Genomic DNA, 17,931 nt, shown 5'->3' on the forward strand with positions numbered 1-17,931 from the left:
AAGAAGGTCAACTGCACGATAGTGTGCCGAGACTCTAGTATCACCGTGGTAGGTAGGGTAACTTCTCCCTCAACCAGGATGGAGTCTCCTAAGAACCCGACGAGGGGAGTATTGACTTCTCAGTTGGTTGGCCAGTAGTTTCATTCTTTAGTAAGCATCATAAGACAAGATATCGATCGAACTTTCATTATTAATGAGGATTCTTTTTACATCATAGTTTGCCATCATCATGGAAAATGGTGACGGCATCATCATAAGGAGTTTGAACTTGAATATCTTCATCAGAAAAAAAATTATATCACATCTGTTGCCTCTTCAACGATGAGTTCTCAGCTTGATCCTTTATCTCCTTTCCTCGACAAATCTTGAGATCATGTTGATTATGCCAGCTATTGTATTATTGCTGTTGTCCTCCTCTTCGGGTTGGCGTCGGGGTAGTAGCTCGATCATTCGATCTTCCCTTTCTCAGGCATAATTCTTGAGGTACCATTTTTGAATCAAGACTTCGATCTTGTCCTTAAGCTGGTGGCACTCAATGTCATGGCTTATGTCATGGTGGAATCAGTAATACTTATTCCAGTTCCTTCTCTTCATGGGGCTTTTATCAGCTCTAGTCGATGAAGATATGTCTCTCCCTCGATCTCCATGAAGATCTAGGATGGAGGTGGAGATAGGGGTATAGGTGTTAAACCAACGAGGTTGTTTTCTTGACCTTAGGTTCCTCGACTGGTGGGAGGACTCCAGTTCACCCCGAGATTCCAAGGGTTCCTCCCGAGGATATTTTCTACCTCCTTATTCCCTCGGCTTGCTGACGGACAACTACTGCTTCCTTGGCTTGCATGTATTTTTGAGCACGGGCAAAGAGGTTAGCATAGTCCTTCAGAAAGCTCTTATCGAGGGATAAGAGAAGGTAGTTGCTCCAAAGCCCCCTTTTCAAAACCGACATCGCAACCTCATTGAGGTTGTGGACTTTCAGCATAGCCACACTAAAGCAGGCCATGTAGTCACATAGTGACTCCCTCTCTTTTTGCTAGATGGAGAAGAGACTGTCGGAGTTCATCGATCGAAGGCTGTTACTGCTGAACTGCACATGGAACTATTGTTGACTCTATGATTGATTTTGATGATCACAAAATATTGAATAAAAAAATTACTAATCATGTGTTTCAAGATTGAATGTAGGATTTCTCAAATACTCATATTAAGAAAATTATCTTTGGAAGAAGTCCACTCAAGATGTCAAGCCAAAACATTTAAAAGAAGTTTTCACAAATTTGGATAGCTCATTATGAAGAAAATAAAAGAAAAAGAAGTAAATATCATTTGAAAGATTTAGGGCCAATAAATTCAAGTTTAAAAGGGCAAAATATAAAAAGAATGAAGTTGGAAGGTTTTGAGGTGACTCTAGGAGGTTTCGAGTCAATTCCGGTACATTGGTATCAAGTAGCACAGAGCTCGAGTCCACTCATGAAAAGCTTGAGTCGACTCTTTTAGAAAAATAGAAAGTAGATTGTTTGAATGCAGTCCAGGAGCTGACTCCTGAAAATTGGAGTCGACCCCTTCAGAATTGAAGTCGACCCCTGCACAATTGGAGTTGACCCCAGGTACGGTATCAACATAGTGGTTAGTTTTTTACAACCCTTCAAAGGGTCATTTCTTTACTTCAACGGCTAGTTCAAGACTTCCAACGGCTAGAACTCACTCTTCTGCCATCCTCAACAGTATTTAAAGATAGAGAATCAATTTGGAAGGAAGATTAAAGAGAAAATATTTCAGATTAGAGTGGTTTTTATTGCACATCAAAAAGAGAGAAAAAAGAGAGGAACCAAGCTAAGAAATTAGAGGGCATTCAAGAGCAATCTTCACCAACATCTAGCACATCTTCTTAAGCTTCAAAAAAGAGAAAGCAAAGCTTCAAAGAGCCAATCTTTGAGCCTCTTCTTCGCGCTCAAAGAGTTTATTTTTCTATTTTTGTTTTCTATGTTGAAATTTATACTTTGTATTTTATTTTCTTTACAAGATTTTTTGGATTCTAGAAACTTGGGGATTAGGCCCATCCAAGCCCAGAATTGGATATTGTAGGTTTTGGTTGGTGATTTCGAAAAATCAACTGGATTGATAGTGAGCCCGAAAAACTATCGGCGCAGGGTTTTGATCGGTGATCCCAGAAAATCAAATGAATTTATTTGTAAGTCCGAGAAAACAAACACACTATAATCAGAAGAATTATAGTAAAATTTTCAAAGAAAGCTTAGAGAGTAGACGGAGATGCTAGATTGCACCGAACTACTATAAAATCTTTGTGTGTTTGTGTTGTGGCTCTTCCTCTATTGCCTTACATATCTTGCACACTTTTAATAGTTGCTTTGCTTGTTGAATTTGTTTAACTCTTGGTTAGCTTTGTTTAATTCATGCTTAGCTTCATACATATTTGATTCCACTGCATACACTACACAATCGTATTAAGTTGAATTAAGTTAAATAAAGCACATACTTGTTTAGAGCTTAAATTTAGTTAAAATTTTTAAAGAATCCAATTCACCCCCCTTCCATCTTGGGTTGCTACCTCTGGGCAACTATCTATCGAGTTGTTTGAAGGAGTGGATGGTCCCTGATTGGAGATCGAAATACCACGCTCGCACCGACTTCTTGAGCATGATAGGGAAAGCAAGGTAGAGGAGGATGTTTAAGGCCTCCTGAAGATCATAAGTGCTTGGTAGTCCTCGAGGTGGTCAAAGGATCTGAGGATCCGTCAAAAGGTTCCACCGACAGCATCTTGAATTGAGGTGGAATTGGTTCCTCCAATATTCTTGGGGAGAAAGGTGGCGCATGCTGAAGTTGAGGAGGTCGTTGCACTTCTGATCCCTTTCTTGGTACAACTTGAGCCTCTGCTCAATCTCTCAGATCTTCTACTCGAGATCATCCTCATGGCGAGATCTCCTAGGGCACTGAGAGTACCATGGAATTGAGTCTCCTTCCGAAGATTCAAAGGCCCGATGCTGTCGATCCACTCTCTTAGAGCTTCGTCGAGGCGAGAGGGACCGGCCAATGGCCAACTCCAAATGATGAGAGTGCTGTGGCGGCCTCTCCAAGCTCCTGAGATGGGACCAATGGCTGCACTATGTGGAGCAGCCAACTCTGGTTGATTTTGCCTTTCCATCATTTGTTGGAGCTATTGGATGGTAGTGATAAGTGCTTAGACCTACTGAACTAGGACGTTAAACTATTGGGGTTTTTCTACCATGGTGGGTGGAGTTGGGTCTGCCACTGGAGGTTTGAATTCCACTGGCTCTGTCGAGATGAGTGTTGGTGAGAAGCAGCGAAGGTGTCTTGTATTTGAGTTCTCACCATCTTCTTCCTCCTTCCTTCAAAAAGTGTGCAATATGAGCCCTTCCTCTAGCACTAATTTGTTACTATAAGTCTCCGGATCAATGTCGGTCGCCCACCAATGCGAAGCTTGGGTCAGGTTGATGAGGTGCTCCCTCCTGAGGAACCTACAATGGAAGTCTACATGCACCGAGGGTGCTCCGGTGGGGGACCCTCCAATGCTTAGGTTAGCCAAAGCTTCAAAACAAGGAAGAAAGAAGGGAAAAGATGGGAGAGCCAGAGTATGTGGGTATTGTTCTCTGTGGGTGTGTCTACTTGCTTATCTTAGGATCCCCTAGTTATCTCTCCATATAAAGATGGAGCTACAGGTTATTATGCCTAAATCCGATAGGCCGTTAGACCCTAATATTATAGATTGTTAGGCCTTAAAAGGATAGGCCGTTAGGACAGAAAATCTATCCACTAACATGCAAATTGCAGTTATTAGTCATGAGCACTAGTTGTCTATATTCCAGAAACCATTGGAAGATTTTGACGGCCTAACCCCGCCTTGAGATGGCTGGTGGCTTGAGGTTTGCATAGCACCAAAGTGCATCCTTGGTTTGGATCCGAGATCAGTTAAATGTATAAGAGATTATAATCCTCAAGGCGGCATTGTCTAATGCCCGAGTCAGTTTTCGATGCCCGAGTAGGTATTTGCCAGATCAGCATTCAATTGGTGGAGTCAGTTGTCATCTGGGATGTTTGGCTTTTACTATCTCCCCCTAGGCTAGACCTATGAGTTGGTTTATGTTATCTCGGTCTTAAGTCAAAGTGCACAGCTGGCAAAAAATGGCTCATCCGAATGACTCATACCCCAGTAAGTACCATAAAACTATCCAACAAATATCTAGAGCTATAATAGGCTGTCCCTAAATAAACATCAAGATAAGTACCATGAAAGTTCAAGCTATATCCCTAACCAAGAAGGACAATTATACAAACAAAGTTCCATCGAAGATCTAGTGCATATAGGACATCATGTAGGAGCAAGGTACGATCACCATTTAGCATTAATTTGCAGGTGTCAATACCTTTTACTCTAACTCTGGAATTACCTTTTACATATATCCACCTAGTGCCAGGATTGATTAGATGGTACTCCACAAAAGCTCCTCTATCTTTTTCTTTATGATCTGTGGCTCCTAAGTCTACAGTCCATATAGGACATGATTCAGTAAGTAAAAAATAGCTAGAAACATAAACATAATTTAATATAATAGAGCAAAGATATACCTTATTCGGCTTAGCGCATTCATGAGTGAAGTGACCCAATTTGCCACAGTTGTAGCAGTACATCTTGGTCTTGTCCTTTTTTTACCATTATGCTTACCTCTCTTGCATCAGTTAGCCTTACCAAATTTTGATACTTGTCCTTTCTCCTTACCCATTTTGGAGAATATCTAATCTCTCTTATGCTTGAAGCCAGGAGCCTTACATGAGGTAGATTCAGCTACATAAGCTAATCCAAAAGATTTAGTTGCCTTGAGGCACTCATCTTCCAGCTCCAAATGACATGCTATGTCATTAAAAATTTTTACATTATCATCATGCATCATAGTAATTATCATGTGCTCCTAGCTCTTGAGTAAGGATCTAATGACAGCCTTAACTTGTTGTTCATTAGTGAGGATATGGCTAGCTACCTTCAACTCTCTTATCGTGTATGACATCTTTCTAGGATGCTACCTCATATTATTATTTAGGTGCTTCTTATAAGAGTTAAACTTGATAGTCAGTCTCCTTAGTTTAGTAGCTAAAGTACTGCCAAACTTCTCTTTTAGGGCAGCCACATTTCCTGAGCAGTGTCATACTCCTCGAACTCACACATGAGATCTTCTTGCAGACTGCTTAGCAACTTAATGTAAGCAATGCTGTTCTTCTTCCTCTAAGCCAAATAAGCCTTCTGATCTCTTTTATGTTGAGCAGAAGTACCCTACTCAAGTTCAACCATGGTATGGTTGAGTGTCTCTAGAACCTCTTGTTCCTAAAGGATATATTGAACTTTTCAATGCCAAATGTCATGATTGTCATCATTCAGCTTTTCACCATTATTTAAGTCTGCCATGATATTCTCGGATGCAGATGCCATAATCACTACTACCACATAGAGGCACGGCACACAATAAATACTAGTACAAAATAATATCCAATAAGATACACACACAAATATATATATTATTTTTTAAGCAAAAAAACTAACTGAACCAATGATAACCTAATATAAGACATAGAATCGAAAGTTTACTATGTTCCCAATCATCTTCCATATTCAAATGTCTAGTTATTATTGACTTAGAACCATTTGCTCAAAAATTTTACATTCTAGATGAGAACTTTCTTCGAGTTCTACCAATCTTAGAACTCTCACTCAACAATATATTTAAGCATGTTATAATGCAATGAATAAACAAATGTAAGCTATAATACATAACATGCCATTAAAGAACTGCAAATTAAGTTCATACATAGTCATCTGTATAAGAGACTATTTTCAAGAATGGAAAAAATAATAAATAAATTTTAAACACAAGCTTTGCAATCAAATAAGATATTACTTTAAAGCATAATTCCTGCTAAGTCTTTTATGCTTTTGATATGACAATACATTTTCTATGTTGAAAACAAACTGATCTAGGATAATCTTGTGTCCTATTCTATCTAGTTATGGATCCCTAAGATCCTTATCATGTCCACAATAGCCTAAGTGTCTCATGCTGCGAAGGTCTAGAAACTAAAATAGTATTGTGGTTCGCCTCATCCCAAATAATATATGGCGTTCTTCTGCCAACTTAAGCTCACAAGTCATTTTGTAGAAAGATTTAACTTCTCTTTTCCTGTATTTTTGGCACAGAGTGAGTGCTACAATTTCCTAATCGCCAGCAGGGAGTTGAGTAGAATAATAATTTGTTCAAGAATAGGAACATTAATTTCATCACATCTAAGAGCTCTTATTAAATTGTCCAATCTTTGTATGTGTATTTGCATAGTGTATTTAGAATCCATCTTATAATTTCTGAATTCTTCATAAATTGTTTGCGATCCATCACCCTTTTTACACTACATGCACATAAGAGAAAGATATTATAAAAAAATATGCATGCTGAATAATATATTAGCATTAGTACATTCAAATCTCATGCATAAATATTATTTTTTAAAGAAATTGGTTAAAAGTATCTATGGCCCAGCAACATGCTAGTGCATGCACCACATGGATGTGCAATGCCTAGGCAGCGGGTGTGCTTGCCACGTGGATGCGCAGTGTCCATGCATGGGGACACATGCTGTCATGCACGGGTTCGCTGTCACATGCGAGTGTATGAGATTGAGGCATCCTGCATGTTGATGCATGACCTTTTTTTATTTGGGGCGTGCGGTCGGACTTTAGTGCACTGACGCATGCTTGTGGGATATTAGCGTATTGACGCGCACCCAAAAAATAAATCTTTTTTTTTGGACACACAATCGAACCTTAGTGTGTTGACATGTGGATTTTTTTCAAAATATTTTTTTTTAAAATTTTTTTCCCCAAAATACCTTGAACACAAATTTATTTGTAGATTTACAGTGGTTTGAGTGCTAGCAGTGAAATCATGGGTTCAACCCATGATTTGATCACCAGCTCGGCACTGTCATGTGGGAACTCAGACTGTTGACTTGGCAACAGTGAAATGATGGCTCGAAGCCATGATTTCACCTGGCTTTTCCCGCGATTGCGGTCCCCCCTGCTCTCCACCATGTTGACCGCTGCCCGTGCTCCCTCTCTTGAATCCCCCTGCCTGCTCGATGGTCCCTCTCTTGAATCCTAGCCCCTCTTGCTCTCCACCACTCTGACCACCACCCGGTGGTCCCTCTTGAATCTCGGCCCCTTTGCTCCCCACCACTCTGACCACTGCCTGTGGGCCCTATCCTCCCCCATGCATGCTCCCCATCCTCCATCGGGCCTCCATCCGGCCCCACCTTGCTCCCTATCCACTTCTCCATCCGGCCCCACCCTACTCCCCATCTGCACCTCCAACCGGCCCCGATGTTCCTTGATACTCCGATCGGCCCCCCAACTCCCCATCCCTCTGACCGGCCCCTTCTTCCCCACGATAAGTCTTCCCCTTCTTTATCTTTTCAATTTAGGCTCAAAAAGCAACTTGAGTTGGTATTGATTTTGGAACTTAAATGACACAAAACATAAAATTTGTACAATGTCTAAACTTGGTTAAAGATGAAAGAGGTGATTATGATTCCTAATTGAGTTACTGGGCTTAGATTCTACTGGTTAGGGGGATTAGGCTAGGTTAAGGATAAATCTAACATCAAACATCTAAATCTCATAACCCAATCCAAGATAATCCAGCCTTAAGTTGTGCTACGTTAATTGGGTTAATTTGATTGAATAAACATCCTAAGAAATTTTGAACATTTATGTTGTTTAAAATATATTGGAGTAATGCATTGATTATTCATTAATTCTGATAGTACACTAAAATATAAATTGAAAAGGTTCAAGATATAAAGCCATATAATATATGAGTAATCTATATAAAATATAAATATTAATTATTTATTATGTATACAACAGGTTGGGTGGGGTTAGTCCTAGTTGGTTTGGGTTTGTTTAGGGTCTGATTTACTTTAGGTTGAAGGTCAAACCTAACTCAATCTTACTTGAGGTGAAGTTGGGATTAATTTTTAGATCATCCATATCCATAAAAACCCATGGAGGGTTAGGTGGACGAGTTCACGTTAAGCCCAAATCAAGTTGCATATCTAGTTTTAATTGAACCCAGCTTCCAATGGAGGTCTCGACTTCTAGATAATGGCAAACTAGCGTCGATCTCATACTGTACATCAAATTCAAGTTAGCTGCTAACACTACAAATGCCTTACTTCTTGCTACATCTAGAATTTGATGAGAATATGATTCGTGCTAGCAAGTATACACCAACAGATTTAATTTTGGGTTAGTTGTTAGTTGACATGACATCAAAGTTTAGGTTGTTGAAGATCATGAGTTCAAATTCTTCTATGCAAATTATTTATTCCAGTTGTTGGAAATCATAAGTTCAAATTCTTTTTATTCAGATTATTTATTTAATGGCAAGATAATGGAAACTTTTTATTCGATGTAGTTAAGCATTCCTACTTTTATTTTGATTTTCTTGAGTTTTTTAGTAGTAGATTTATTTAATGTATGCATGGTGATTTTATTCTAAGCATGCTGAACTTACTCAATTTATTGCATATGTAGTGAAATATAGGAGAAACAATAACAACCTTATACTATATTAATGGTTCTATGGTTAGCGGACCATATGGAATAGAGTATATTAGGCGAACACAAAAGGCTATTAGATTTAAATATGGAATGACGTTTGAGGAGTTGGAGGATAAGTTATGTAGAATCTTCTATGTAAATAGAAGAAAAAATAGAATAATGATAATATGTAAATATCCTATAATTATGCAATCAACAGTATTGAAGTATGAACTTGTTTCGATTACCGAAGATGAACAAATTGAAATTATCTTTTCAACTATAAGTTCCCATCCTTATTTATCCCATGCAGATGTACCTACATGTACAACCTATTGGAGACACTGAATCTATTTCTGATCGAGATGATTATGAAGTAGCTAATCAGGATATAGAAATGACAACTCAGGGGAGTGAATAGATTAGAGCCTCTAGTCCCTACGTGGTCGATAATGTCCCAGTGAATACCAGTTCAAGACATACAAAGGATCAGTTCTCTACAATGGGTAGTGATGTGTCAGATACTATTATCAGATAAGCTTCAATTTATACAGTCATGGGCAGTTGAATGTCAACTTATACGCGCTACCAACCACTCACTGAGGATCGGCTCAAAAAAATCCTCATAGATAATTATTATACAAAGCAACACTTCTGGTTTGATCGAGATCATGCACATGCAAGAGCATTGATTGCATTGTTAAAGTCTTTATCCTATCCTATCAATACTAGGCTCACACCGTATGTGTCAAACAAGACCGAGTTTTTAATACCATCATCAGCCACCATAGGGAATACAATTGAAAATATGGAGCACACATATACAAAGATTTATGACTTAAAAAAGGTTTGAGTAGTCATCTATTGATATGATGGTTCAGAATAAGTTCACATCATATGGTAATGAGAAATTAGCATGTAATATGGAAATGGTGTTACTTAAGCTAAAGAAGCCATTTGCTGATCACTAGTATATAAATTTGTCTGAAATTGAGATAGTGTGATCCCATATGGTTATCCCTATACAAGTGTATGAGAATAATGTGCAAATGGAGCATCATAAAAAATAATGTACAAATGCATGAGAATAATGGTGCTAATTGAAACATAATAGTTTATAAGAAATTTCATGTTAAAGATAAAATTGGTTAAAATACATGATTTCATTTGTGAGCACCAAAAAAAAAAGAAAAATATACTTACAACAAACAAAATTACATTACTCTAAAAATAAATAAAAAAGATGATGCATCATCAGGTGGAGCATCATATACTGCAATCAGAAACTAGAGTTTAATCATCTGCTATAGGGTCTTATGGAGGTGGGGGGAACTGACGATAAAATTATGATACGAACTGATCAAATCATGCAAATCCCTCATCCAGTCGTGCCTCGATACTGTCAACCCATGCATCGATTCTTGCAGTGAGAGATATCTTTAGTGCATCTACCCGAGCAAACAATGCATGTAGATTGGAAGACTACTGATCAAACTGTGTAAGCTATGTACGCCAAGCAGGATGTCTAGGCTGGTCTCATTGGCAAGCTGGCTTTCTCCATCACCATCACTTTCTTCTTTATGTACCTCCGACATATGCCTCTATACCTCACAATAAATATATTCCTCATATGCCTCAGAGATGCATGATTGTAGGTGTCAGTTGGTCTGAGCTTAATAACTTCATCATCATAGCGATAGGAACATCAAAGGCCTTGAAGATAGCGGTCATAATAGCTCCATAGGGCAAACAGGTTTTGGGACTTTGAAAATATTCATTCATATAATGTATTATTAAATATGGCAAATTAACTCTATCATCCAAAAGAATCACTTTGAAAAGATAAATATCTGGATGTGATACATTATCTCTGTGACCTCCTCTAGGTAGAAAACTAAATGTAAAAATATGATGAATTAGTCTATTTTTAAGTGGTAATAGATGTACATTAAGTTTAGCGGTTCGACTTAAAGTATCATCCTCAAAAATAGTTCTAATACAAATATGATTCTCTAAATATTAATGAGTCCAACAAGTACTATTGAAATATTTGTCATCATCTGACGGAATACCCAAAATTTGATCAAGAGCACTACTATCAAACTCGATAATTTTTTTTTCACATACAATGAAATAGAACAAGCTAAACTATCAAAACTAAAATTACTATAAAAATATTTAACTATGTTATGATAAGTTGGCTTATTTAGCATAATCATAGATAGCTAACCCATCCTTTCAAACAAAAATTCAATTCAAAAATCACTAAAACGATTTAAATCTACTATTCTTCCCCAACAACTTTTCTTCGAGAAAAATTAGATCTAAAATTTTGGCTACACTCATTATTCAAAAATAAATCTTTTTTATACCTACGTGAAAGTTGTTCCCTTTTTCTACTCGAGCTCTCTTTCCTTTTGACATACCTCCACCTTTTCTTGAGGCTATTAGGTCATTTTTAGGTTAGGGATGAGGGTTTGGGGTTTGGATAGATTAGAATTAGGAAGATTTCTTGCATAAATCAGTGGGGAGAAAGGGGGGCTTGGTTGGGTTTTTAAAACATTGAAATCATGGGTTCAACACATGATTTCATTGAAATCGTGGATTGAACCCACAATTTCGATTGCAACCTCAGCGAGTCAAAATCATGGGTTGAACCCACGATTTTGTCCCACCTAGACTCGAAATCGTGGGTTCAACCCATGATTTCAGTGCATGATTTCATGTGTGGCATGCAATGGATGGTAAATCAGGAAGTAAGTCCCGATTTGCTGTATTTTGAGAAATAATTTTTTTAAAAATTATTTTTTAAAAAATCCATTGACATGCACTCGTAGGATATTAGCGCGCTAATGCACAACCCAACAACAAATCTTTCTTTTTTAAGTAATAGGATGTGGGAAAAGTGGTCAACGTAGTTGTCAACTGTGTGGAAAAAATGCCACGATCAAACAGTCAGTAGAAGCACCATGGGGGACAATGGCCATGCTCGTGATGCGCCATCATATGAATGCATGTGATCTTTTTCTCCCTCATGTAAGATTTCATACAGAATTTGCAGAGAGAAAAACTTTCAATATATAACTCCAAAAGTTGCATATAATATATCGTTGGAAAGCTTATTCTGAGAGCTTTCTAATGATACCAATATTCAAATAAAATAATGATAGTGTGAGAAGATATATCTAATCAAACACTCGGTCTTTTATTCTATAAATCATTATATCTCCCATTGTAAATGGTGTCAGGCCATGAGATTTGCCTGATTAAAAGAACATAAATAAAAAAGCATACTTCTACAAAAAAAAATCTCAGCCTAATACAACATATGCAAAAAAAAATGCCATTAACTAGGTTTTAAGAAACCTAGGATTGCAAAAATAATTGAAAAACAAATACGGCAATCAACCATGAGACTTCTATCATAGATCATAAGTCAAAAATGGATCACGAATTCAACCTTTAGTGCTCTAATACCAATATTAGAGAAAACTTGATGTAAATGCAGATTTTGGGGAGTTAACTTGGAAAATCCATGAAAAATGAAATTTCTTAGGATCCAAATGTTTGAATCACATGTTTCCCACTCCCGAGAGACCCTTCACATCATATATGCAATCACGATAGAAAGCATAAAAAGATATCCACCGTTCAAGTACTTTGACACAAGAATGAGATGAAAGAGAGTGCTCTTTGGGTGTCTCTATCCTCTTTTAAGAAATTTTAGATGGTTTCTCTCTATTGGGAGTCTTTTATGTGAATGCTTTTTGAAAGGAGAATTCTGACAATATGGAGGGAGAAGGAGAAACTAGCTAGTAGTTTCTTCTCTCCGCTAACTAATCCCTCTAATATTTGAATTCTTAAGTGATCTTGGTCGGACTAGCCCATCATGGGTGGCTCAACCAAATCCAAGAAATCCAACATAAGGTTTGGATTACAATAGATTTTTTGATCCGATGATTGTGTTTATGGTGCCTGTACCACTGCCAGTTCAGAATTTGATTTATAATGCCCATAATGTGAGCCCTCTCTCTCCTTCTTCCTCTCTCTCTTTCTCCCTTATGTTGTTATGCTGTATCTTATATAAGGTTTTAAATCTTGTGAGATGGGGGTGTTCCAGTTTCTCCATGGAATGAGATGTCCTACTATCCTAATGATCCAACACCATTCCCAATCGAGTTCTGCAGGTGCCCTACATCTCTCTCTCCTTCTTTCTTTTCCTTTCCTTTCTTTTCCTTTCTTTCTTTCTTTTTCTTCTTTCTTTCCTTTCTCCTTTTTTCTCTCTTTTTCATTACCTTCCTTTTCTTTTTCTTCTTCTTTCTTTTCTTATCCCTTCGTTTGCTTCTTTCTTTCTTTGTTTTTCCTTTTTCTTTCCTTTTTCTTCATCTTTCCTTTCACTTTTCCTTTTCTTCATCTTTTCTTGCTTTCTTTCTTTCTTTTTTCTTCTTTTCTTGATGGATGAGTTTCAGAATCCAGCTCCATCCTGGTCCCATTTTCTCATAGGAATAGGATGGAACGACCACGACGCCCCCCCTCCGGCCCCGACTTATAACTTTGATGATATATTTAGAAGATATACTAGTCTTGGCTGTCTTATTTGACCTACTACTTATGGGGGCTTCGATTCATTGCGAGCATCATGCTTGAAGTCTTGTCGCAGTTTGAAGGCTTGAGTGTTCGAGCCATCTAGGTCTACATGAATGGAGTCCATAATCTATTTTTCTTTTTTCATTAAATGATGTATATTTATAGGTGAAGAAAATAAGGAAAAGAAAAGAGACCAAGTCTTAATTCGGAAATTTGTAATGTTGCATACACATTTGAAAAATGGAGAACAAATTAGAAATAAGAAAGTTAATTTTTTAACAAGTAAATCCAAAAATCTATCAGTTTCTTGAACATAAATACGTGATATTTACCATTTCATTAGTACATAATAACTTTTGGATTCTTCTTTTCATAATAGTAGAGTTTATAATTGATAATTTAATACTTTGTGATTTAATATATATCTTTGTATTAGTTACTTGTAAATCATTGTTTTGTTACTGTTATTATTCATATTAATTTGATGCTCCCTAGTGAAGTGCTAGATTTGGTAATAAGATACCAAAGAATAGATTACATTTTGCAATAGCATCTAATATTATGCTCTTGTTTGTCCTTAAATAACTTGGAAATATCACGTCACCCAAGAGGAAAAGTATTGGTACCAGTACCTATTTTGGAATTTTTAACGTTGCAGCATGATGTCGTTCTGTCATAATACGTAATTAGGTACCATGTGCCAATATGGACAGATGTCTAGATGCATACCAGTACAATGCCATACAATAACATACCGCATAAGTGATATGTGCTAATACTTAAATTCTCAGGTTTATCTGTATTGATCATGTTATGATCCATCATTTTTAAAATTGCTTTTTCTAACTCATTTCTTGATGCTCTTGTATTTTGGTTTTGAACATAATTCCAAACATATTTGTATCAAAACTATTGGCTGAAGCCTTCAAAACTACTAAAACTCTGTGATGCTTCATGAGACCTAGTATTTCAAGTTTGCAAACAAGGTTTGAAACCATTTTACTAATCAAATCCTTATTAAAGTTGATCATAGATTAGGCTTGGGCTTGGCCATCATGAGCCCATCCATAGGTACTGCTTGAAACCAACGATACTGGTTGATGCCAGGCAGTACAGTGAGGTTGCAGTCGGTTAAAACAAGTATGAACCGGGTCGGCTCATATACCAAACCGAACCTCAGTACTATATGATATGGTACAGTCAGTATGGGTCAGTAGGTAAACATTGATTAGCTTATAGATGTTTGTGTTTTTTAGGTATGAAACTGAGTTTCTTCACCCCTAACTGCAAATGCCAACATGAGTGATTTTCTCATAGCATAAGGAGTCAATAATAGCTTCATGCTTTCAATAATCATAAAGAAATGCATTTTATTATGTTGTAGTGCAGTTGTTACCTACCATTTGTTAGTACTATGGTCGCTGTTAAAGTTCTTGTCAGAGAAAAGAGGATACACTTAATGTTTAAGAAGAACTGTAATTTTCATGTGTAATACTCATTTATTCTGTGTATATTAAATTTCATTTTTCTCTTCTAGCAGACCCCATTGCCTTTTGCCTGAATATATCACAGACCAGACTCTGGCATGTCAGAAATACTATGGATGGCTTTGACTTCCCAGTCTGATTGAAGGTTTTATTAAATTATTTATGCAATCTAATAAATACACCCTCAATTTCAGCAGATGTATTTGCTTGTCGCATGTCATCAAATGAAGAACCGAACCAAGTGCAGTAAATATTTTTGATGCGGGAGTACTTGTGGTGTGCAACAAGGATACTGAAAAACAGAGCTTCACATGCAGAGCAAAGCTCCAAGTCCTTGTCTAACATTAGAATATATGATACATGCTGGTTGTGCTTTTGACTATCTTTGTGCCTCATATGCTGCTTGTACTTCTGACCATCTTTGGGCCTTTATTATCAATATTTTGTTCTTCACATGTTTCCTCTTCTTGTCATCATAGTAGTTATGCAAATATCTGATTTCTTCCTGTTCCCAAAGTTTTACCGCATCTTTATTATCTTCCTTTTGGCCAATCAATGTGGAAGGAAATTCATGTGATTGCACCTATGAGGTTCTTACTATATTCACAAGATAGTTCATGATTATATGGTTTTCTCCTTCACATATCCGTGATACTTGATAATATACTAATTTTGGAGGTTGCATTTAGCTTGCGACAAATATTTACTTGTCTGTTCTGCCTCTTCTGATGTGATTTCATCTACTTCGGTCATTCGGATATGCAATCACATGTTCTCCTATCTTCTAGGACCTGCCATCAGAACCCAATCTTATTGTGACAAGGAGAGAAGCAGGATCTCTACCACTTCCACAGAAGTTACTTCCACAGCCACAATTTCAGGATCAACAGGCTCAGCCAATTCATCTACAATTTCGTGATCAACATCATCGACCACCACATCATGATCGGCAGGCACCCCCACGAAGACTGCAGTTTAAGAGACCTTCACTGCACCGGTTACAGCATGTACGGCCACTGTTGCGACCTCCATACCAGAAAACTTCACAACAGTTTGGATTGCAGCATAGGCAAACGTTCCCACGGGCACGACCACAGTCACAGGATTGGCAACATCCATCAGAAAAACAATTACTTGATCAACAGCCTCAGCAATTTAAAGCTCAGCAACCATTTTCAAGCCAGACAGCGCCCTTGTGGTGCGATGTATGCAAGGTTCCATGCATGACTGCTTTCAATCTGGCTCAACACCAACAGGGAAAGAAGCACAAGGCTAAGTGGGAGGAGGTACTTGGTGACAAGAACACAGATAAGAAGAGGCCTCTGTGGTGCAATGAATGCAGTATTCCATGCATGGGCGAAGCAGCAATGGCCCAGCATTGTGTTGGAAAAAGGCATGCTGCTCGTCTCCTAGTAATCAAAGCTGAGCAGATGGAACGTGAACGGGTGGCCATGGCATCTCGTGGAGTCAGAGAGATGGGATTGAGGGTGGATATGGATAATGTTCATGATCCGTTATATAACTGACAAAGAGACCAACATCAGTTTTTGAAGTGAACAAACTAAATTGATGGATGTTGTTCACCATTCCAATTTTTTTTGCAGTGTTCTGTGCGTGCAAATGGATCACCAATTCAGATAGATTGTTGCTGTGTAGACATTTTGTTGCCACCCTGAAATCTGGAGCTTTTTCTCATTGCAGGAAAGTGCTACCAGCGATCTTCCATCTTGGATTACTAATGGGCAAATAGCCAACCACCTCTAGCTGTACCTCTTACTGGGTTGTGCACTGCATCCAGGAATAATTGTCCCCATCCATAATCACTGTCATACTATCCTTTTGATCATTGTCACAATTTCTTTCCACAACTCTCTTGCATGCGCTGCTTAGTTCATTTGGTCTATGAGAATCAATCAGTCTTTTTCTACCGAATGGCGAAACCAAGAATTTTTTATCATTTAAGAGTGCAATGATGATAATGAATGACATATGAAATACATTTCCCAATCAAAATGAAAAAAAATTAAAAATTAAACAGATTTCTCAGATCCTTGAAAAGTGGAGCTTTGTTGGAAACTTACATATAACATATAGGCCCTTGTCATCAAATCACTGGTTCAACAGCCAAGTGATGTGGTCGGACTAGGTTTAGATTAAAATATATTAAAAATTTAAAATATTAAATCATTAAATATAATATAAAATATTCATAACATTGAAAATTTTTTAATTTAATATTACTCTTTTAATCACATGATCTACATTTTAAACTACTCTTGTATTGTGACAAGAATATAAAATGATAATGAGTCATGTATTCTTTTTCAAAATTTATTAAAAACTATATTAAAAATATTTAGAACAAGTAATTATTTTAAATAAGAAATTTTTAAAATAGATGAAGAATAAAATAAAGAATATTTATTTTCTTTATTTTCTATCAGAGACAAAATAACTGATCATTGAAATGATAAAGTCTTTTAATGCATTAAGCATATAATAAATCATCAATTTTCAGCAACTACAAATTGGGCCTTGGTGGTTGAGAGGGTTCTTAATATATCCCTCGTCAAGGTTTTTGAATCCTTAAAAATATGCACCTTTTAACAGAAATCTTTTTACCCAATTAGGTTTTCTTAGAAGCAGCCAGTCGGATATGGCTCTCATCAGGCCAATGCAAATCCAATCCAAGAAGACAGGTTCCTTATTCACTGATTTTCTAGTTCGAGTAGCCAATTTGGTTTAAGATGACATGGTAAACTAAGCGGATGTAGGATCCTCTACGACGCACAATTGTACTGCAAAATATTGTGTAGTACTCAATGGCCTCCATCAAGAGATGAATGACTATCAACATTGACACACCGTACATAGCACGTAATGTTGCCTTGTTTGATAGCTGTCCATTTTTTAATAATGATAATCGAGCGTTGCACATAGACTTGGCAATTACATCTGATCCAGACAGATCCCTACTTGATCCGATCCTAATGGGTCGGATTGGTCAACGTGTTGAATGGATTTGAATCCGATTCGATTTGAATCTGATAAATTTATATCTTGAATTGGGTCAGATTCGGATAGTGGCCACCCCAACCCATTATCCGATCCGAACCCAATTCAATTTTATGTATATATATTGTTCAAATATGGGCTGGTTGTATGAAATATAGGTCTTATGGCCTTTAGGCTTGATTAAAAAATCAAGGGCTGAAGAGTGATAGTGGGCTATTGTTTAAT

The 17,931-nt window shown here is 37.3% G+C and overlaps 1 protein-coding gene across 5 annotated transcripts in view; it reads left to right on the forward strand.

Annotated features, from left to right (window-relative positions):
* Positions 1-16,559, forward strand: part of LOC105042761 (uncharacterized) — a 45,338-nt gene extending 28,779 nt beyond the window's left edge. For 3 of the 5 annotated variants that reach the window (XM_073255177.1, XM_073255176.1, XM_073255178.1), the window contains one exon: positions 15,480-16,559. In XM_073255177.1, the coding sequence (XP_073111278.1) occupies positions 15,480-16,217 (738 nt within the window). In that variant the 3' untranslated portion in view covers positions 16,218-16,559. The other 2 variants (XR_012140479.1, XR_012140480.1) reach the window with 2 other exon arrangements.
* The last annotated feature ends 1,372 nt before the right edge of the window (positions 16,560-17,931 follow it).

The sequence above is a fragment of the Elaeis guineensis genome, chromosome 4, assembly GCF_000442705.2.
Source record: "Elaeis guineensis isolate ETL-2024a chromosome 4, EG11, whole genome shotgun sequence".
NCBI lineage: Eukaryota > Viridiplantae > Streptophyta > Magnoliopsida > Arecales > Arecaceae > Elaeis > Elaeis guineensis.